The sequence below is a fragment of the Notothenia rossii genome (genome assembly GCF_949606895.1).
Source record: "Notothenia rossii genome assembly, chromosome: 5".
In the NCBI taxonomy this organism is placed as follows: Eukaryota; Metazoa; Chordata; class Actinopteri; order Perciformes; family Nototheniidae; genus Notothenia; species Notothenia rossii.
In genome coordinates, this window is record NC_136903.1 from 69,328,945 (window position 1) to 69,351,606 (window position 22,662).

General features: G+C 42.0%; 1 protein-coding gene across 1 annotated transcript; it reads right to left on the minus strand.

Annotated features, from left to right (window-relative positions):
• Positions 1–917: 917 nt before the first annotated feature.
• Positions 918–21,601, minus strand: ipo9 (importin 9). Its single transcript, XM_079683732.1, has 24 exons — positions 21,301–21,601; positions 18,916–18,977; positions 18,702–18,788; positions 18,385–18,586; positions 17,629–17,717; positions 17,218–17,304; positions 16,795–16,914; positions 15,961–16,061; positions 15,558–15,616; positions 15,311–15,462; positions 15,111–15,209; positions 14,032–14,138; positions 13,782–13,921; positions 13,480–13,642; positions 10,528–10,754; positions 9,897–10,045; positions 9,604–9,732; positions 9,158–9,433; positions 8,893–9,059; positions 8,621–8,754; positions 6,964–7,083; positions 6,423–6,530; positions 6,215–6,291; positions 918–1,728 (listed from the first exon to the last, which is right to left on the minus strand). Exons 1-24 carry the CDS (start codon positions 21,458–21,460, stop codon positions 1,618–1,620), a joined length of 3,126 nt encoding a protein of 1,041 aa, XP_079539858.1. The 5' UTR covers positions 21,461–21,601; the 3' UTR covers positions 918–1,617.
• Between the last annotated feature and the right edge of the window lie 1,061 nt (positions 21,602–22,662).

The window sequence follows — 22,662 nt, forward strand, 5'->3', positions numbered from 1 at the left end:
TGATTAGACCTCTGCAGTAGACTGTAGTTTGCGGCAGAAATGACAGCCTAATCAGTAGTACTTTATTTTACACCCCCCTATTTAGCATTTGTAAGCAGCATATAAACATTAAATGTAGTTTATAATGAAATTGTAAGCTGATAAAAGGCCAATTATTGTGTAGTAATGTAGTCTTATGGTCCACAATGTTTTACTTTTCGTATAAAGCTGTTTGTTATATGATTACAACTGCGTTTTACTATATTGTCAAACAAGGGGACTTTGAGTATTGTCAATGTAGTAAAATGAATTTATAATTGACTGTTTATTAAAATGAATTATTCTTGGAATAACATCATTTAATTGACCTTTGGTGTAATTTACCAAGTTTCACATGGTACTATGATTTATCCCCTTTATTTGAAACACCTTGAGATTTCCATGTCATTTTCAGTGTTTTATATAAAATTGTATATATTACATTATATATTTTCTTTTTATATAAAATGCATTATAATAATGTCTACAATTGTAATGTATACTTTATTTGAGCTGAAATGGTTAAGAAATATAAAACACAAATCACCACGAACTTCAACGGTACAGTGAATTTATAGTGAGCCAGTGTCCGGGGAGCAGTGTAGGGAACGGTGCCTTGCTCAGGGACACCTCGGTAGAACTTGGTCTCGCCGGGACTTGAACTGGTGACCTTCCAGTTACCAAGCCAAGTCCCTATCGACTTCGCCACCACCGCACGGTATATGTAAATGCATGTAAACCAATAAACTTTCAATTTCCATAAATAGGTAAAAGAAAAATGTAAATAACATGTATTTTACAGTTTTAAAGTTTTAGATTTATTTGAACACGTGATTAAAAAGGACCTGCATATTTCAGTATTTCTCACGTTTCGGGGAGACAAGAGAGGAATCTGGACATCTGGAAATATTGTCCTTTCTGGACTTTTATTTAGAAATCTATCCACCCCAAATTTCAATGGGTATACACGGGAAATGACAATGCTGCGAATCACCGTGGCAACAGTTTGAATTTCCCAAATACCCATCGTACCCAGAGACATGACAGCCGGTATAAGAACTTTTCATTTCCTCTCAGAAACAGTGAACGTTTTTGTGGAATAAAAGGCTGCCAATATTTCTCTCCTTCCCCCAAATATCACAATGATTGTTTTTATTTGACTTCCTTCGAATCAGTGTAGTCTGTTGAAAGCATTTTCTATGTTTCATTTTTTTACAGAAATGACAAAAATAATGGGCTAAGTTACAAATAGCACATGGCAAAATAGTCTGTTCATATTTCATGTTTCACCTGTCCCACTGTGAAGCCTCAAGCTTTTTGTCCAATGCTCTCGTCAGTCTGAAGTTTCTCTAAAATGACGAGTCCTCTGAGTAGCGCCAGGAACAGACCAGGGCGTCTCTCACCTCCTCGCTTTAACATCTGCAAAATCCTTCATCCCGTGAGCACGTAGAAAAAGGGAGTTATGGGTAAGTGCTGTACGTCTCTTTTAACCCGTTTCCCTCCTTGCTCATTCCATTTCTCCTTTCCATTGATACGTTGTTTTAAATTCATCATAAGTGCACAAGTATTAGGAGAGTTCAGATGGAAGAGGAGCTCGGGCTAGAGGCCTATGGACTGCAGGGTTTGTCTCTCGGTGGAGGTGAGGTGTCCCGAGAACATGCTGTAACACGGCTGCTGGGCGAACTGAGTCAGGAAGTCTGTCAGGTAAGCCTGGGAACAAACACAGTGCAGGGCAACAGTTGTTATTACATTGTTAGAAAAATACATTATGCAAAGACAATAGGGATGTGAATTTGAAAGCAAATTTATATTCGAATATTTGACCCCCCAAAAAACGGTTAACCGGTTAACCGAAATAAGTGTAGAAACCAAGTCGAATTTGTCAAATGTATTGAACTGGTGATCACAGTTTGACAGCTATAGGCCTACAGCTTTCATGTGCGATTCACAATCAGCCCTGCTGTAGAGAAGACCCTCCCAGCTGGAACGGAGGTTGCGGGTATAGCAAGGTATAGCATGTATATATAAGTTTAATATGGCATAGTTTGACCTCTACACCGCACTCACTAACCTGGTCGAAATATTTCCACACATTACTCCTTTTTGACGCCATGTCTGTTGTGTAGGACTCTTCTTAGAGTGTAAATAATTACCGGACTATGACTGGTAAAATATGTTGAATACCGGTAAAACTAAATCTCTCCAGTCAAAATATGTATGTAGTTTGCCGCCACACACGGTTGCCAAGCAGCGCTTATTGTTGTTTAGGCTGGCCACTCATGTGTCGCGAGTGGGGGAGCAGTCTCATGAACTGTTAGCGCCGGAACCTCGCAACGGCTGCGGAGTGCATCTGCGCCACATTTGGGCATAAGATGAGGTTTGAGTCTGCGTGATCTGCGTGTAGAGAGGGGCAGCAGCCATAACATTGGCTGGAACTAGCTAGATCTGATGGATTTGGACATAAACACAAGTGAAGTATAACCGGACGCGAGAGAGAGACCAGCACCTGCAGCTCTGCCCGCTGTGAGGGACCGGTGAGCGGAGCAAAACACACCTTTAGACGTCAACTAACACATTTAGCTATGGCACTGTCGTATATATATATATATATATATATATATATATATATATATATATATATATATACACAATGAATTATTCAATTTGATAATATGTAATCAACTTAGGCATCACACTCAAAACAAACAAAAATATATATTCATAACTCATATTCGAACACATGAATAATTATTCGAATACCTGAATAATTTTGAATATTCGATTAATCGTTCCCATCCCTAAAAGACAATGCAGGAAAATCAAGTAACAATTATTCATCAGTTGTACAAATTGCATGCTTTATCCTTAAGGACTAATCCGACCAGGCTAGCCCCCTGTATAATTGGAGCATCTTAATCTGCTTTACCATTAAGGCAGAAAACCAATACCAATCTTCACACCGTTTGGGCTTTCTGTCACCGTTCCTTTAGAGAAGCCTTAGGGGTCTGGTAATATTGGCCATGGTCACATGCTGCTTTAGGAACGCTTTCAAGTTTATAAAATAAATTAGCTACTATTAAATGCTGGACTTTTCATCACTTATTTCTTTATAAAGTGGAATGTTGTTACATGACATGACACTAGGCATATTGCAACAACAACAAAAACACTATATTATGCAAGACTTAAAAGAAAGAAATAAGTTTGTCTGTTGTCCTCTCTAAAAAGCAAGACTTGGTGTTGTGAAGATCTGTGTTCCGGTATCTCAAGATATTGACAATAAGATGCAAAATCAAAAAGTTGAGTTCTTATTGTTAAATATAAACTGGTGGTGTGGCTTCCTTTTTTTTTTTTTTTTAATTGAGATGTGTTGTTTCCAGATGTGTAATGTCACAATAATGTGTGTCTTTTTCCCTATACCAGGGGTCTGCAACCTTTTTGACCAAAAGAGCCATTTTGCTCCTTTTTCCAAAACATTTTTTTGTCTGGAGCCGCAAAACATATTTCATAGCTTGATAGCTAATAAAGTTGTATTTATTGTTATAGCAGACAAAAACTACAGTTTTTTTGCATTTATTAGGCTATTTATTACATTATATAAAACTGTTAACCTCAAACAAGAAACAAAGAACTCCTATAAGGAGAATTAAAAATAATACACAGGCCTACTTTAAAATAAATTAAACAAAGCACTTGGGGAGTCCTCTGCACATTTGAAGGAACAAAAATATTATTAAAATGGGCCCACTTTGAAATAAATAAAACATATAGCTGCACCCTAAAAATAGTTAAAGGCAGGGTAGGTAAGAATGGAGAAACCAGCTCGAGTGCGCTAGAATTTGAAAATACACAACCGGAAAAAATATGCCTCTTCCTTCAGACTTCCTCACAGAGCCCCTCCTCCAACACACACAAACACGCACATGACCAATGAGGGCACGAGATAAATGTGTGCACAGATGGAAGGCTGACAGGCTGACAGGCAGGTAGGCCATCCAGTTATTTTAGCTGGGCTGGCTCAGATGATTGGTCGTGCTTTTTACAGCGCTACGGCTTCCAGAGATTAATTTTTGTATGTATTTATTGTCAAAGCATTTAATATATTCATTGCTATCGGGATGTTAAGAGCATTCCATGGAATATAACAAAAAGTGTTTTCTGAAATAAATTACATACCCCATTGAATTATGACTGAAGATTGTCAGCTGTCTTCCTCTCCCGTGTTGTTCCCGTTGTTTCTCGATACGTAAAGGCTGCAGCACCTTTGACAACTTCTCTCTACATATCAAACATACCGGTAAACCAGCATCGTTTGCTGTGAAAGCATATAACTCTGTCCACACAGAATTAAATCCTGTGTTCCTCCGGTACTTTTCTTTGATTTATCCATAGTTCGCTCATCGAGCCGGGGGTAAGGTTATTCACCCGCAGGAAAAGGCGCTCGCGCGGGACCGTAGCAGGATGTGACGCATATTTTAGTTGACCTAATTAAAACCGTTTTGTTTTTTATTTATGTGTCACAGTATCACCTCAAAATACAAGATACGAAACATTTTCAACCATGAAACAAAATATAAATAGTCCTACAAATACTTTTATTTTATTTCCTTCTTATTTTTTGTCTAAGCTCAAGGGAGCCAGAGCAGAGGGCTTAAAGGGCCGCATGCGGTCCGTGGGCTGCCGAACCCTGCCGTATACCATTTCAAGGCCTGGTGATTGAACTTTGATGAAGACTGTGAGGGTCTATGCTTAACCCCTCGATTCCACCGGGTCCGTCTTCGTCACGTCTGCGCCGCGGTTTTGGTCTGGCCTCCTCCGGCGTCATACCCTACCGGGCGCATTTCAGAAGCATTTCAGAAGCATTTCAGAAGCGGAGCGTCTTGCCTGCCGGCTCGCAGTTTTTGTTGATTTGGGCATATTTCCTGGACAGGTTACTTTGTACAGACAAAGATAATAATAATTGTAATATCCCAGTTATAAACGATATGAATCAAAGATGTGTTGCTGTATTTTAGTGGTAAAAAAATGCATCCATCATCATAATGAAACCGGAGGAGAACGCGGGCATTTCTCCTCCTACTTGAAAGACTACGGAGGGATAGGGTCGGCAAAATTAGTTTATTTTGGGGATGGGCCGGATGCTCCGACCGGTCCACTTCCTGCCCGGTGCCTCTGCAACGCCTCGCGTCGAAAAATAGACTTGAATCCTATTTTGAGCGGAGCCCAGCGCCGAGACGCTTCTGAGCCGTAACGTGGCGCGTCTGGTGGAATAGCACCCATTGACTAGAGTGGCCGATCTTCGCGAGCGCCGCGGCGCAGACGTAACGCGACGCACCCGGTGGAATCTAGGGGTTAGGGTGGAACTGGCATTAGGTTGCTGTTGCTGGTGTCGACCAAGCCCCCAGGAAGTGCCGGACTCTGAGGAAAATATTAGTTGTGGCCAAACGGCGGTACTACACTTCCGTATCAGTCGCTGGGCCCGGAAATATTTTTTCCCTTTGACTAAACACGGGAAAAGAGACTTTTTTAAAAACTAAATAAACTACCCATTATGAACGCGCATCTAACCCACGGGACCGCGCCGCCCGGCACGTTCATAGTAGTGGTGGTCTAATGGATAGTGAGGTGGGCTGAAGATCGGAAAGGTTGTGAGTTCAAATTCCGCCTGGAACACCACCACTAGTATGCCCTTGAGTAAGGCACTTAGTTACTCCAGGGAGAATGTCCCTGTAATTGGTAATTGTAAGTCGCTTTGGATGAAAGCGTCAGCTAAATGTAATGTTCATGTTGTGACGTGTTCAGTACTACATGAGTTTTACCTTTACCCATGGATGCACAATAAGAACAGATTATATGATTATATGAATACGTGACGTTTTGCTCTCTCAAAAGTTGGGCCATTTTGTCTTCATGCCCCAATGAGCAACTCTCATAGGAATGAACGAGGCCCCGCCTCCCACGCTGTATCCAGTTCTTATTATACATCCATGGTGTTGATGGCTGCAACTATTTAAGGGTCGGGTATTCCCAGAATGCATTTAGAGCAAAGTTCAATAAACCTTAATGTTCCACAATAAGCCTAATTTTAAACCTAATGCACAGGACAGACTGAAAATAACATCCACTGCTCAAAGTGACTGACCAGCATGGTGTTATTTGTTCATTCGTGGAACTAAAAGATTAAGAGTCTGCGTACCTGCAAATCAATCTGATATATGGGGTCCTTCAAGGCATCTGGATCATCCTCATCATCATCCTCGTAATAATCATCATCTGTAAAACAGGAACAAACCAGCCACTGAAACTTAGTGATCTGAATCAAAGTTCCCAGGTAACAGAATGAATCAGAACCGAAATTGAAGACAAGATACGGAATATTTGAGGAGCTGCAGAGTTACTCGTACCGTATTTGTTGGAGGCGATGAGATCAGAAAGCAGCTGCCCTGCCACCCCTTCATCCTCATCATCATCATCGTCGCCCTCTTCATCTTCCTCCCACATACCACTGGAATCTGAGGCAAACAGCTGGAGATAAATATGTCTGCTGTCCTACTCTTTAGTGTACAGGTTAATACACAGCTCTGACATCTGTAAGCAAGGCGTCACCTGCTAAGTATGCCAAAAACCACTGCAACTAATTGTACCAAAAGTTGAACTGAAACAGAAAATCAAAATTCACTAAATGTTATTTAGGAATTATTCCAGTTTATTCCATATGTGTTGCTCTTTTGTCTATTGAATATAAAAATGCAATGTAAAAAAAGAAAAAAAAGAGGGTGCAATCAAGTGCAGTCTTTAAAAGTGTCCTGACATTAAGATTGGCCTATTGTTTGAAATTCCTGATTGTATCACTTTCCCTCAATCATTTATTACAGGAAATAGGCATAGAGGTTTGATCTCCTCAATAGTGTGTATTGTCAATGCATTAGTAGTATTTGTATTTACCTTGACTCCAGTCGGCTGCGTTCGTCCTGCTGGAGTTTGCCTCCACGACCGTCGACAGCTCATTGATGATCAATTTAAAGATTTTCACTAACAAAGGAATGTTGGTCCAGCGCTCTGGGTCTGTGATGGGAGAAATAAAGAGTAATGAGTTTTAAGACAAAAACTGCTGTACATCTCTTAACATCCATAGATATATATATCAGGGATGCAAACACAGGTATGGTGAAAAAAGAAAGAACTATTCAAAGCAGAAAGAAACAGCGTAATAAACCATCTGACAAAGGCCTGTGCTATAATGCTTCAATTAACTGTTCTTTATAATATACTCAGATCAATAGGAGACAGAGATGTTAAGTTATAAATCAAGGGTTTTTATTATTATTTACAGCAGGGGAAGGGAACCTTTTTCCTTTCAATTTTTACAACATCCTCAGAGGGTCGTACAAATTATTGAACCTAACCTCCTCTAGGGGGGTCTGGGGGCATGCTCCCCAGGGAAGATGTTTTTTTAAATGTTGAAGTTAAAAGCATCAATCTGGTGCACTTTGAGAGCAACATGAAGAGATGATACATCTTTCAACACCCATATGAAACAGAACTGTAAGCAGATTCTTCTTTTTGGATATTTTACAAATCACTCCCCTTTTAAACTCTATTCTTGTTATTTTTAACAACTTTTTTGTTACTGTCATATAGTATTTTATACCTGTTTTTCATTTAGTCTCTAATGTCTCATTAATAACTATAATGATCATATCAAGGTGTGCCTTAACCTCACTGAGCTGAGGTTATTTGAGCCTCTCAGGAGAGAGCTCTCTTCCACCTGGTTGTAGAAAAGCTCTTTAAATTCGTTAGCATAGCTAGCGAACCAGATGCTAATAACAACAGATCGCCACTGTGCTTACAACTAAAGACACAGCCACGCAAACACTGCGCCATGTGTACGGCTCCTTATGGGTAGTTGGTTACTGCAATATTTGAAGGGCTTGAGCGGCGTTCAGGTGCTCTCTGTCAGCACTCCTTTCAGACGAGACATATACCACGTGAAGACACGTTACGCTTGTGTTGTGTCAAGGAACCTGTCCTTGGCCAGGAAAAACAGGCACTCGCTTGTTTAATTATTTTGCTATCTAGATCTAGATTTCTTCATCTTTTTTGAAGTGAGAAGTTGTCCGTCAGTCCGTGAGTCGTCGCGCCGCCCCCTCCTCAAGGGGGAGTCGCCAGGGTAGCTCACCAGTGGCCATCTTGCCACAGTCAACAACTACTCGCCGAACTCTTGACTGATTTACAAACGGTTTGGCTTATTATAAATGTTATCAGCATGGCTATGATACAGGAGACAACAAGACATGTTGAAAAAAAAAGTTTTTGATTATAATGATAAGTATGCAGTATCATAACTACATATTAGATGTTTATAACAAACCAAACCGTTTGAAAATTGGTGGAAAATTGAGCAAGCTACGGTTATTTCAATAGTGCACCTAATGTGCACATAATGTTATGAATGCGCGAGCTGCCTGTGGCAAGATGGCCGCCATGTGGCAACATCGGTCTCCATTGACCAGCAGCGCGGGCGAGTCGTCTAGTGTTTATATATATCTATGCTAACATCCCCGTGTGGACGTCATGTGATCTTCCTCATTGGCCTCCTTACTCTTGGCAGATTTGGAGCGTGTGCGGATGCCGTCTTCATGGCTGTAGATCTCTTCCCCCTTCACCACGATGTCCTGGAGGCGTTTGTCGTCACTGTTGAGACCGTGCTGAAGGAGCTTACAGAGAGCCACCGTGCTGCAGGACAAAAAATGATAAAACAACCAATGAGATGGTGCATCAATCGGTGTGACTTAAAATAACTAATTTGAATGTGTGTTGGTTAATTATGTCAGAGAATAGTTGTAGAAATGATGAACGAGAATGTTGTCTGACCTGACTTTGCCCTCGTACTGTCCATAGAAGAGGTGCTGCCTGCTCATCCACTCCGTCATGACAAACTCCAGGGCAGGTTTCCCCGTGGGGCCGGGCAGACTGCACAGGAACTCCAACAGAGGCTCCAGCTGGGAGTGCACCAGGTTGGCAAACACCATGATAAGAGACTACAGGAGGGGGAGGAGGAGGAGGAAGGGGAATAATGAGGTGTTGAAGATAGCCTGTTGGTGAAGTAACAGCTACAGATGAGCTTTGCTCCCCTTACCTGCATGACACTCAGAGTCTCCGCTTGCTGCATCTTGCTCAGAATGGCTCTCAGGATCTGGTCCAGCTGTTCCCCGAGCTGGGTACCCGCCCGAGAGATCAGAGTGGAAACCAACCGGCCCACGAAGGCGGCCGTGAACTCCGAGGTGCGGGGGTCCAGCAGCTGGTTGACCGCCTGCATGACGTACCAGAGGCCGCTGTTGCCTTGCTCGTCCCTCCACTGAGCAATCTGCTCCAGGGCCACGGAGACGTAAGCCCGCAAACACTCGCCTCCGTTCTGGAGAAGAGTGTGAGCAGAAGAGAATTAGGAAGAAGTCTTTGTTATGTGAATGAATGTGAACACAATAAGTTATACATTGTGGTATTTCTTCATTTAAGTTATAGCTCTTGACAGTTACGCTCATGTTGAGATGAAATGCAAAATAAAATTAACTTTGGTGTGTTTACCTGCATTATCGTGTTGTCGTCAGTGCGTAAGGTGCACTGAGCCACCACAGGGAAAGCCTGGCACACCAGCAGCTCTGAGAGAGGGGCTTTGGTGTTTCGGACCACTGTGGTCAGGATGTCGATGGACGACTGTAGCACAGACACAAGGGGACGAAAAGTGGTCAGATTTAGTTTTAAAAAAACAAGATAGCCCTGCAGACAAAAGCTGATTATTTGGCTTTTTTGGTCCTGTAACATTTTTAGATGTGCTATATCTAGACACATGAACAATGTCAGTGCCTCTATCTACTCACAGCACAGAGTCCAGAGGGGATCTTGTCGGTGGGAGCGTGCATGATGCTGATCAGCGTGGGGATGAGACGCATCTGCATGGGGCCCTGGCAGCCCTCGATCTGTGCCAGCTCCTTAAAGATGTCCTGAGCCAGGGACGCCACCACAGGGTCTGAGAAGAAAGATACAAAGAGAGACAGAGACAAAGATAGAAAAGGGACATATTAAACTATGGATCTCTATCGAAATTCAGTAGAACCATGTATGTGTCAAGAGGGAAAATGGAGTCCCTAGGAGGAAATAGCTGATCAACAGTATATGCCACATAGAAGTGGTGTACATTATTTGAAAGCTGGCAAACCTGATGCCTAATTCAAGAAGGAAGGAGCTCAGCATTTTTAGGTTAATATGTATTTTTTACGAAGATTTGTTTTTAAATTGAACAATTTCTGAAAACTCGAGAATGTAGAAGGTTTAACGCAAATAAGCTTTCTTTCAAAATCTATGTCAAAGTATCCAAAGCATATTTTAAGTAAAAAATCTTGATAAAGTATCCCCTATTTAAGCTAGAAAGATTAAGAATGGAGTTAGTATGATGTGTTTGATATGAAAGTAGTCTGATAGAGGACGTTGTCAGAGTAGTTGTAGCAGTACCGTTGTTATATTTCAGGAAAATAGCGATGGTGAGGGGGCAGATCTTGTTCTCTGCGTTGGTGGTGAAGGTGGGGTCCACGGTGCAGACGATGCACAGGGTTTCCATGACGAGGGTGAGAACCTCTGAGCTGAACTGGGCGGCCAGTTGGATGAGTCCTTCGAGGATGCTGGGGAGGAAGGGCTGCAGGACATGGGTGCTCTCCGACAGCTTCAGCTGATCACAGTACCTGGAGATTAAAGAGGAAAGCAGAATTTAATAAACAGACGGTATCCATCAAACACCTTTATCTTAAAACGTCCCATGTTTTGGCCATTTCTACTGATCATAATTCCATTGTTGAGGTCTACTAGAATAGATTTACATTTTTTTTCAATGTTCCAAAATCACATTGGTTTTCTTATACAGCATCTCTGTATAGTATGTGTATTCACTATCTGTCCTACACGCCTTGTTGGAGCTCCTGCCCCCCACCCCTATGAGCCCACTGTGCTCTGATTGGTCAGCTCGGCCACTCTGTTCTGATGAGTCCACCACCGTTACAGCTGAATATCAGTGTTTATGTTTTACAATGGCGTTTGTTAGCAACCAGAAAATGACACCAGTGATGACAAACAGATAAGAATGCTGCGTGGGGTCTGGGTGCCGTGTTGGTGGGACGTTGCGGGGCTCACTGCTCCGACTTGTGGGGCTTGAGGAGCGGACAGTGTGAGGTGGATTACTGATGTCGTTTCCTGGTTGCTGTGTGGGGTCTGCGTGCCATGTTAGTGCGACATTGCGGAGCTCAGCCTGAACTTAGCTCCGCGGTGTCCGCTGGCATGGCACTTGGTCTATATCCAGCATCCAGGGAAATACAGCAGGAAATCCACCTCACACTGTCCGCTCCGGGAGCGAGCCTGCCTCGCGGGGCAGACTCCTGAGCTGCTCGGGAGTCTGCTCCGGGATGCTCGCGGGGGAGACTCCTGAGTAGGGATGGGTACTGAGCCCCGGTATTACACGGGCCCCGGTGCTGAATTATTAAAGACCGTGGTAACGTTAAACTCTGACGTTAGCGGTGTTTTTATCGGTACTGGAGACATGCAAAAAATATATGTCATATGTATTGTTGCTACACAAACATTATATTGCAGTTTTAGTGTCGCCAACTCCGTTTCTAATATGCAAAAAGACTGCAAAATGCGACTATGATTATTTTTAGTATTTTCGATCTTTCCAGTCCAGACGAGAGATCTCTATCTCCCGTCTGTGTGCGGGGCAACACACACACACACACACACACACACACACACACACACACACACACACACACACACACACACACACACACACACACACACACACACACACACACACACACACACACACACACACACACACACACACACACACACACACACACACACACACACACACACACACACACACACACACACACACACACACACACACACACACACACACACACACACACACACACACACACACACACACACGTCGGAGAGAACGCGCTCCAAAGTGGTTAAACTTTACCTGTCTCGATGGTAACGAGCATTTGGTAACCAAAAGTCACGGAGAAATGCAACGTTTTCGACTGTCTTTCTAGTGGCTCTGTATCTCCATCCACAAGTAACGTTTCCACGTCAGGTGTTATGTACGCTAGCAGCAACACACGGAGCTAACTCAATTATACAAACATGGGTTAATGATTAGAGGTAACTGAGTTATTTATTTTGTTAAAGTTTCAGCTCTTCTGTTTACAGTTCTGTCAGATTATTTAATACTATTTGTTAAAAGGTAGGGTATGTAAATTTGAGAATCCGGCTCGAGATACACTTTTTGTTATATTCCATGAAATGCTCTTAACATCCCGATAGCAATGAATATCTGAAGTGCTTTGACAAAAAAATCCATTAACAAAATGTTATCTGTGGAAGCCGTGGTACTGTAAAAAGCACGACCAATCATTTTAGCCGGCCCGGCTAAAATAACTGGATGGCCTACCTGCCTGTCAGCCTTCCATCTGTGCACAAACTTATTTTGTGCCCTCATTGGTCATGTGCGCGTTTGTGTGTGTTGGAGGAGGGGTTCTGTAAGGAAGTGGCAGATTTTCTCCGGTCGTGTATTTTCAAATTCTAGCGATCTTGAGCCGGTTTCTCAAACTTACATACTCTACCTTTAAAACATTGTTGTTTCTTTTGATGTGAAATATTATGTATTTAATTTAAATAAAAAGCAATGTTAGTTTTGTTCACAATTTGTTTAGTTAGTTTACCTTGTTTTTTTCTCCAAAAGAACCGATAAGAGTACCGTTAAAAGACCGGACCAATAAGCGGTATCGATAAAAGTAGTAGTACTGTTAAAACCTTAACGATACCCATCCCTACTCCTGACCTGCTCGGGAGTCCACCCTGGCAGAGGGTGTGCCTATTGTTCTATAGCTGTGTGCCAATTGCTGTGTGCCAATTGCTCCAGACTTAGTGACGTCAGTATGCCTCGGAAGAAAAAAATGGAAAAAGAAAAATCTCCAACGAGGCGTTCTGGGGCAGCATAGACAGGTCTTTTCTGTGTTAGAGTTTTACTCCCTACAGGGTGTACTTTGAGGGTTTGTGACTCTGCAGACCGTTTACATGCAGAAAAAGCTACATAACACACAAGGGGACGGGTAATAACCAGAAAAGCATATGATGGGACCTTTAACTCAGTTAGCCAGTGACCATTTAAAAACTCTTTAAAAGTTGCTCATTTCTGCTGATGGAATCATTTATTTGTGGGGTTTTAAAAATGTTCAACAGTTATATGAAAGACCAGAATTAATTGATTCCGTTAGAGAGGAACCATCCATACCGTTTTTTCTGGTTCTTGAAAAAAAATGGTGTTCATAGATAACAAAGTAACACAAGATGTTTTGTATAGGTTTCAGCAGTTAAAAAAAGTAACAAACACAGCTTGCTCACCCCCAAATGGCCCTGACCCCGGAGATGCGTACGGAGGGCGGCTGGCTGTCGTGCAGACCGCTGACGGTGGCCTGCAGGAACTGCTGGATGAGCTCCGGAGACATGGCAGCCGTGAAGCGACTGGCCGCCCACAGAGCCCGGCCCAGGAGGAACGGAGACGCCGCTGGACAGCAAAGAACCACACGAGAGGAGACGAGCAGGAGAGAGAAAGTAAAGTCAGTCACAAAGTTCCTACTTATGGTAGATTCAAGAGTTTTTCATGTGTGTTGTGGATCATTTCTCAGAGTCGGTTGAGTACTCACCTGCCAAGTTAAGATCGGCGAGAATAACACCAGCCAAGAAACCGTGCATGTCAAACTGGATACGACCGTTCTTCACGTTCTCTGTGATGATGGTTTTTACAGAGCCGAGGGCCAACATGCAGGCCTCATGGATCTTCCACCTGGTTAAAAAAAGATACATATATTTCAGACTCAAAGCAGAAGTCTGGACAGGTGAAAAGTGTCTCAAATTGGACAGTTTAAAGACACTGAGATGTAATACATAACTCACCAGTGCTCATTGCCGCTGTTTTTGGCCTGCTCGGCCTCCTGGAGATGTCTGGTTGCTGCCGCTGCCAGAGCTGCTGCACTCTCATTCTGAAACTCTGCAGCAACAGCCTGCAAGCAGAGGTCAAAGGTCATCATCATACTCACTCTCCAAATGGACCAAAGGCTGTTGTGAAACTAATGCAAACGTATCCATCCTGGATATTTCTGACCCCTGTTTTACAAGTGACCGCACTAATCAGATTCCCTATGATTCAACACTGCAAGAACATCACTCATCGAAAGTAAACAACTATTTCCAGACGTTTTAAAGGACTAGGGCAACAAGGTTCAACAGATGTCTCTAATGTTTGTGGAGGCTGTATGTGTAGGAGAGGAACAAGGAGAGAAATAAACGTGTTTTTTTTCAGGATTAAGTGTAGAGATATTGTTATACTGGACTGTTGCTGGACCTCGTTTAAAAAAAAAAACAAGGTGTGAAAAGCTGCCTCAGAGCATTTTTAAAAAGGGAACTCAGTCAGCTGTACACTTAAATAAGCTGTGATTTTATATCAAATGAAGAAAGGTAAGGTGGCCTATCGGTGCCAACGCATTACAACGGCCCAAAGAACTTCCATTAGGAGAATGGCGGTGCAGTTTAAAAAAACAATGCAATTAAAAGAAACACAAAAAAGGTGCCAAAAACACTTGAAAAAGGAAGAAAAATCTTAACTAACTTGACAACACATGTACAGCATTAAGAAAAACTTCACCAACTGACGAAACGCTGAATACTAAACGCTGCAAGAAGCTCAAAGCACAGCGGAAACAAGGGGACACTGAAAACTGAGACGCACAGCTGGGACCTGAGCGCTTGTTGACGTTAGTGGATTATAACCAGGGGTGCACATAACTTTTCTAGTGAGTTACTCAGATGAGTACCAGGTGACAGTGTTTGGTACAATTTATTTTTAGCACTTTCTCATTGTTTGTGTTGCTATGCGTGTTAACATGTAACTGTTATAAAATGTGTTAATACAATTTGGTCTTTAAAATGTTAGATTTGTGGAATTTTACAATAAGATTTGCAGGTTTTTTTCTCACCAGCAGCAGGTCCTGAGCAGATATCCTGACAGAGTAGGAGAAGGTGTCATCATCCTCATCCTCTACAAACTGCTGGGGATTTGCCGTCCACGCTTTGATCTGGAAAAAAAAAACAAGATGGCACCAACACTTTTTTTACCCCTCATAAATCCATCTTTGCCAACCAAAATGTCCTCTGATGTTTGCCAGCCGTTCCTCACCTGGTCCTCAGTGATCTGCATGTACAGGATGACGTAGTAGATGAGTTCCGGCAGCGCTTTCTTCACTGTGCTTTTAAACTTGTGGTTTTCCAGCAGCGTGTGGACAAAGTCAAAGATACTGAACACCAGATTCTCAAAGCCCAAAACTTCACCTGCAGAAAAGAGCCAAGAGAAATATCAGAAGATTGAAATGATGCTTTGAATGTCGCTAACTTTTCAAACAAATGTGACAAAGCTTTCTGCTCACCATCAGAGTCTACAGGGTCATCCACTTCCTCTGTGTAGTTGACTTCTGTTCTCACATAGGTGGACATTTGGTTAAGGAATACTCCAGTACAAAAACACTGTTACTCTTTATTTGTTTTATCTAGTTGTCAGTACTCATTGCATAGGATTTCCATTATTCAATTAACTCTCCAAAATGTAAATGATTTGGATTAGTAATCATGTGACTTCCATGTAACAGGATGAGCCTATGCGTTGAGGTGGATCAGTGATCACAAACTCCAATAGTAAAAGTGCCATTAAGAAGTGAACCTGTAGCTATAACTCAGAAAAACGATGTTTCCCTTATCAGTGTAAAGAAGCTTTTAAAGATGCTTTGACAGCAGTAAATGAGCACTTGTGCTGTTTGGCATGGTAAAGGATATAAAGCTGCACTTTCAGTCAGTGTGTTCCAGACGATGGGTAGAATCTGCTGCATGGAGGACACCATGGGTTTGGGGAAATTGTTCACCAACGCAGTTACTGCCTGGGGGCAAGAAGGAAAACAGAATGAGAAATACAGATTCAAAGCATCAAGTGTAGATAGTCGTTACAAGCACTGAAATGAACACCCACACATTCCCAAATGCAGGTAGATTTCAAAAGGCTCCCCTGGCAGGCAAAGGTTTTTACGGAATAAAAACTATGCTGGAAGTCTGTAAGGTGTTTTTGTACCATTAAGCTAATGAGCTATAATGTGGCTATGTTTACTTGGGGGTAATCCAACCATTAATAAATACAACTTATGGATCAAATGTTGATCAATATTATGAAATATGTTTTCAAGTTTGCATTTAACATAATTTGAAATGGTGCATGTGATACAAAAATGAAATGTACTCTTCTGGTCTCATGTGCATGGCCCATGAGTGTGGACTGCTACTTGGAGAGGTCCCAGTTCACCTCCTGCCCTGCCGTGGTGCCCTTGAGCAAGGCACCGGACACTCCCCTTCCCCCCTCACTCCCCGGGCGCTGTACAATAGCTGCCCAGTGCTCCTAGACTCCTGTCACTAGGATGGGTTAAATGCAGAGAACACATTTCACTGTGTGTGCTGTGTGCTCTGCATGTGTGACCATTAAAGAGGGTTTAAACCCTCCCAATTCTATTATATTAAACATTTAATTTCGAAAACATACAAGTTCAAACTTACTTGTCTTATCTCATATGCAAGTAACAACTTGTGCTTTGAGACATTTGAACGCGACTCGCAGACTCTCACCTTTAGGACTTCCATCTTGAGACCGCTATCAGACAAGGGTCCCTCAGGCATCTGTAGAGCGTGCACAAACGCTTCAGTGAACTGCTGCACCACGGGGAAGATCAACGCTTTGGCTGCACCCTACACACACACACACACACACAAGTACAGCGCAGGAACAGTTTCATTACATACACATTATTGACAAGTTATAGGCAAGACGTTGGCAATGTCTGTCATCAGTTTTAAAAAATGTGGACTTTTAAAAGTTAAATAAAACTATAAATGATGAATCAAATCAACTGCAACTCATTGGGTGAAAAAGGGAGTTAAGTCAAAAGTAAAACAAGGTCAATTACATATATTCTATTCAGACTACATGTAATATATACTTATTCACATAATATCGGAGAAAATATCCTTGTATGTCTTGTTATGACTCACCTTCTCATGCTCTTCAATAGCACAGATGAGGTTGGCACAGGTGGTGAATATCTCCACGGCTCTGGATCGGGTACGAATACTGTACACCTGCAACAAGGAGGGAACATTAGAAAGGTACCTGAAACTTCCTATAAGACAGACGCAGAGCAGAACCATCTCAGACATTATCAGGGACATAACATCGCACAGTTCCAAATGGTAGTTGGAATAAAATGTGTGTATCCATTACAATATAAAATGCTTACAATACCCTAAGAACTAGACTGGGAAAATGTTCACTATTTCAATTTACATTTTTAAAGAAAAAGCTAAGAAGTGTTGCATCAATGTATTGCAATTTAAAGTAAAAGAATACAGTACTGCTGCTCTGGCCCTTGGAAAATAGATGAACAAAATGTGGTGTAGAAATACCTCTGCCATGGTGAAGATCTTGTACATTTCAGGTAAGATGACAGGAGCCACCAGCGGCATCTGTGTGTCAGTCACCTCCCGAGTAAACTCTGAAAGCAATAACAGATTGTCACATGAAGAAAAAAAGATTTAAAATATGTTTTCTGACGTCATTATTTCTTCCAGGGACCTTTTACGTCAAGTATTTTATTCTTTAAAGAAAACAAAATACAACTTTAAAATACAGATAAAACGTAAGGCCGTGCACGAGACAGGAGTGCTTTCCCAACAAATCCTTGTGTTTGACCTGTAATGAAATACTGTTTGTAACTTTAAAATCTCATCTTTTGGCACAAATGATATTGCTTGAATTCCTTGATAATGTCAAATATTAACACTGCATCTCCAACAACTGATATCATCTCAAAATACCCTTTCAAGTGCTGCATTTAAAAAAAGAAAAACAGGTCACACTTTTCATGCCTTTCCAAAATGTCATCACCTCTTCATTTTATCCTGTATTTTGTGTGAAACTCTCACATCTGGCGTAAGAATTATTGATCTATTAACAAAAAAGTGTTTTCTATTGATAAAAAAGTCCCTCAAGGGTTTCCTTAAATATAGTGTTCATTAAATACTGGGATGATATTTGTACAATCCAAAAACATTAAGATAAGAAATAAATATTCTAAAAACCAAGATTTGAAGGGTTGGCCTCATGTTGTGGAGGTTGTTGATGTACAGATTTTGTGTTTTTATGTTTATAATATTCCATACCTGTTAGGACCCTCATGGCCCCGTGCACAGCGTTGACGTTTCCACTGACCAGCATCTCCATCAGGAGTGTGAGCAGCTGCGGCCAGGCCTCGGGCCAGTCCCAGTGGGCGATGGCCGACACGGCGTACGCTACACTGGAGCGGACCTTGCTGATGGCCTCCCGCAGACCGCTGGGCAGCAGCACCCTGATGGCGGCTTTAGCCTGGCGGGGCAACAGCAGTTTGACAACTCAAATTAATATTATGTTCAACAATACTTTTGAAACAGGGATAGTTTTCCAGTAACAAACTAAATATATGTATTTAAGGTGTAATTACCTGATCGGAAGTTTCAGGAGGTCTAAATTTCTCTGAGTGGGAACACCAGTGAGTCTCCACATACTGCTTCAGGATGACTGATGCTAACTGCGTACACAGACAGATGTTTGAAAATAAGTGGAAGTCAGCTCAACACAGAATGCAGGTCATGATTAAAAAACGGAGACGTTTATCTGACATCATTTGCTCACAATGTCTACTTTTTTACACTCACCTGACGGATTGCGAGCGCTCCCTGAGGATCAACTGTGAGTTCTGCCAGATGGACACCAAACTCTGGAACATAAATATATCAGCAAAGACAAAAATCAATTATTAATAAATGAGCCCAGCACACACATTATATGATTAGAGTAGGCTGAGAGCACTCACTAAGGCAAGAAGCTAGGTAGGAATCATTTCAAGTGTTTTTCCACTACACTGAATTACACTGGATGCAATGAAGATTTTAAGACACTAATAAAACAGGAAAGAAATAGCCTTCCAATTCAAAACCTCTCCAATTTCCAGTGTTACCAAAATCTATTGACAAGGACTCAACACTTTTATTCTTACAAATTCTTACTTGACTTGAATTTATTTTGTGCTATTGGTAGTGGTAGTTTTTTTTTATATTTAGGTTTTAGATAATTTGTTTTCTCTTCGTCACTTGAGTTTTCCCTGTAAGGACAATATGATTTTATCTGAGATTCAAACTGGATGCTGCTAATTATAAATATGACAAAAAAGCACTGTGTGATAAGTAAAAAAAGAAAAACACAAGAAAGCCACAGCAAGTAGGCCGATTAAAACAAGCGTACACACACATGCAGAATTCTCTTAGCTGCAGCTTAATACAACAAACTTCTAGGTGTTTTGAGTTGGTGTACCACAATACATGACAACATTGATATAATGAAGTTCCAAGGCCACCGACATTGCAAGAGCCTGTGAGCTGTAATGCGTACACTGGTGTGAACCTGGCCTGACCTGCATGCAGATAAATACAGTTCAGGATCAGCGTCAACCTCAGCTCCATTGAGCTCTCTCATTAACTGGGTTTTACTAAAAATGACATCAGGCGCCAGAAGACAATGTGAGTGCTGACAGTCCTGTAGAGCGTCTGCCTTAGAGAGGGGCCAGTGGAAAGGGTCGGCATCGCTGCGACACGCTGTAGCACAACCGACAGACAGAGTTAACAATTAGCCTTTTTACCATGGGCACGAGGATTGCAGGACAGACAATGGAAAGTGTAGTGGAGCATAAGCTACGGCTGCTAGGTACTGTACCCATCCTATTGGATTGAGGACTTTATCAAAAATGAAATCCTTTGTGATGGTTATTATTTCCACAAAACACCAACTGTCCCCAATTGTTAACATAAGATACAAGGTTATTTCCATGGTGCCTAGGATTTTCATCAACTATATCTCCAGATGCTATAATAAAAAATGTAATACCAGGGACAAGGGAAAACAGACCCATTCTGTCACTGTTATATATAAAAAAACATAGAAACTTGCTGTCAACTGTTTCATGTTTTCTATCAAAACAACTAGAACTGAAAGAGCAACAACAAAAGAGCCCATTTTGTTCAGTTGGTCTCCAGATAAGGGCACATTAATATGTTTGTGTAGGAATGCTTTACATTATATGGACTTTATGTATGCATGGTCTTGTCTTGCCCTCTCTCATCCTGATGGTGCTGATGCTGCTGGAGGCTGGCGCGGGAGAACCGCCCTGGGAGACATCTTCGCGGGAAAATCTGTCAACGGGCATTCCGTTGTTGCCATAGCGACCATAAAAATTGTTATATACGTTTAAGTGATGGGTAACTTCTGGGACCTCTTGAAGCCAGTTTGCATCTCACTGTAAACACTGTTGTTCATACATATATATGTATGTATTTACATACATACATACATACATACATACATACATACATACACACACATATATATATATATATATATATATATAGAAGCGGTTAAATAACACTTGTCTCAGGTGGGGGTTTAGGACATGCTGCTGTCAACCCACCTGACCCCTTTTCCAAGTGACGTTGTCAAATTCCAATGCTCTCCTAACCGTTTTTGTTGCTTTAGTTTCAGAAGAACTGGGAGAATCTCTTAGCTAGCTCACAGTGATACGCTGATATAAAAGCTAACGGACCGTTCCTATTGAGGCAGAAGAATAACCCAGTCCACCCTGTTGCTCTGCTGTTTAAGGGACGGGGTCCTAGCAGTCCCCCATGTGCTCAATGTGACATACTTACAACCTAACGTTAACCATTACACTTGTGAGACACGGTTAGTTGTGATTTGTCCGTCTGCGTCACTTTGAGCAAGGCAAGATAAGAGATTTGAAGCTAACGTGTACACCAATAAATAACTTCTTAAAATGTGGCCTTCATGGACATGACACAATTACCACACTATCGTGACTGTTAGCTACTTCTCAGCTTAGCAAACACAGCCGGAGTTAGCCCTGATGGAAGCAGCACACTGCTGTCCGCATGGTGCTTATCTCTGCGGAGGCCCATGCCGTCAGTGAGTGCGGACACCGGGCAGCTAGCCGCTGGTAACTCCCTCAAACTAGCTTTGAGAAACTGGCTACTCACCCTCTGTCACTTCCAGCACTTTGATCTGCTCCTCCGCGGCAGCGCGCACTTCTTGAACCGGGGACAGGATGGCCTTCAGTGTCTCGATTAGAGCCTCTTTTAGCCCCTGTTGGACCGGGCCAGCGGCCGAACCGGACCGAGCACTACCCGCCGCACTCATGCCTGCTGTGTGTTCACCCGCAGCCCACTACAGAGTCACCGCCACCCGGGGAGGAGCAGGGAGCCAGTCACAGAGGCGAAGCGCGCCAATGCATGGAAACGTGGAGGCGGGGCTTAGGGGGAGGAAGAAGCTCGTTTAGTCGTCCGAACCGGACGATTAGACCCACGTGTTTGTTTTTTACCCGTCTGTATTTGTTTTTAACCTCTGGCTCCCTCCGGTGGAGCGGGGGAAAAGTATGCCTTAAACCGCTGTCAGAAATATAGGTCACTTTGAAAGCAGGTAATTGAGGTGTAAGGAGGTGCTTAAAGGTAGGATAGGTAAGAATGGAGAAACCAGGTCGAGTGTGCTAGAATTTGAAAGTACACAACCGGAAAAAATCTGCCCCTTCCTTCAGAATTCCTTACAGAGCCCCTCAGATGGAAGGCTGACAGGCAGGTAGGCCATCCAGTTATTTTAGCCTGGCCGACTAAAATTATTGGTCGTGCTTTTTACAGCACCACGGCTTCCACAGATGAAATGTTTTAAAGTTATTTATTGTCAAAGCATTTCATATATTCATTGCTATTGGGATGTTAAGAGCATTCCATGGAATATAACAAAAAGTGTTTCTGAAGTGAATTACCTACCCCACCTTTAACTGCACAACTTCAAATCGTTTTTTTGTTTTTATAATAAAACATTTCAGTGCTGTAGTATAGATACTACATGAAGTAACCTTTTCAGTATTGGCTGCATTTTAACATCACTTACTTAAACAAATCAAATGCATATTGCAATTATTTGCTTCCATACAAACACTATTTAAAAAAAATTAAATATCAGAAAAGTATTGCCACCTTGAATATATTTTATGCCGTTGCTACAACTTTGAAGAGGCATTTTTTGTTTTGTCTATTGTGTTGTCTGATAGGATAGGCTTTCAATAAATATAGTACACCGTTTTACTTGCATTATATAAAAATAACCATTGACGATAACGTGTAAATCTGAAGTTAAAGTTAAAAATCTACTCCTTCAGTCCCCCTGCGGATCAAAATTTGCCGGCATGGTGCAGTTTTGCAGTGACCACTGCCCAACAATTGTTTAGTCTTACATTTGTCAGTAATTTGTCTTTGTAATATACCTGCTTTGACATCACTACTTGGGTTGTAGTGAATGTACACAGCTGTGTTTTTTTTTAGGCTTGGACAACGCTCTTAATT

What these genes read in the sequence shown, in the direction of transcription:
- ipo9 (XM_079683732.1), bottom strand. Translation starts at nt 21,460, where the DNA reads ATGAGTGCGGCGGGTAGTGCTCGGTCCGGTTCGGCCGCTGGCCCGGTC. An exon ending in TTTCCTGAAATATAACAACG is followed by an intron (nt 10,046 to 10,527) that starts GTACTGCTACAA and finishes CTTTCTTCTCAG; the next exon opens with ACCCTGTGGTGGCGTCCCTG. An exon ending in CATCGCCTCCAACAAATACG is followed by an intron (nt 6,292 to 6,422) that starts GTACGAGTAACT and finishes CCTGTTTTACAG; the next exon opens with ATGATGATTATTACGAGGAT.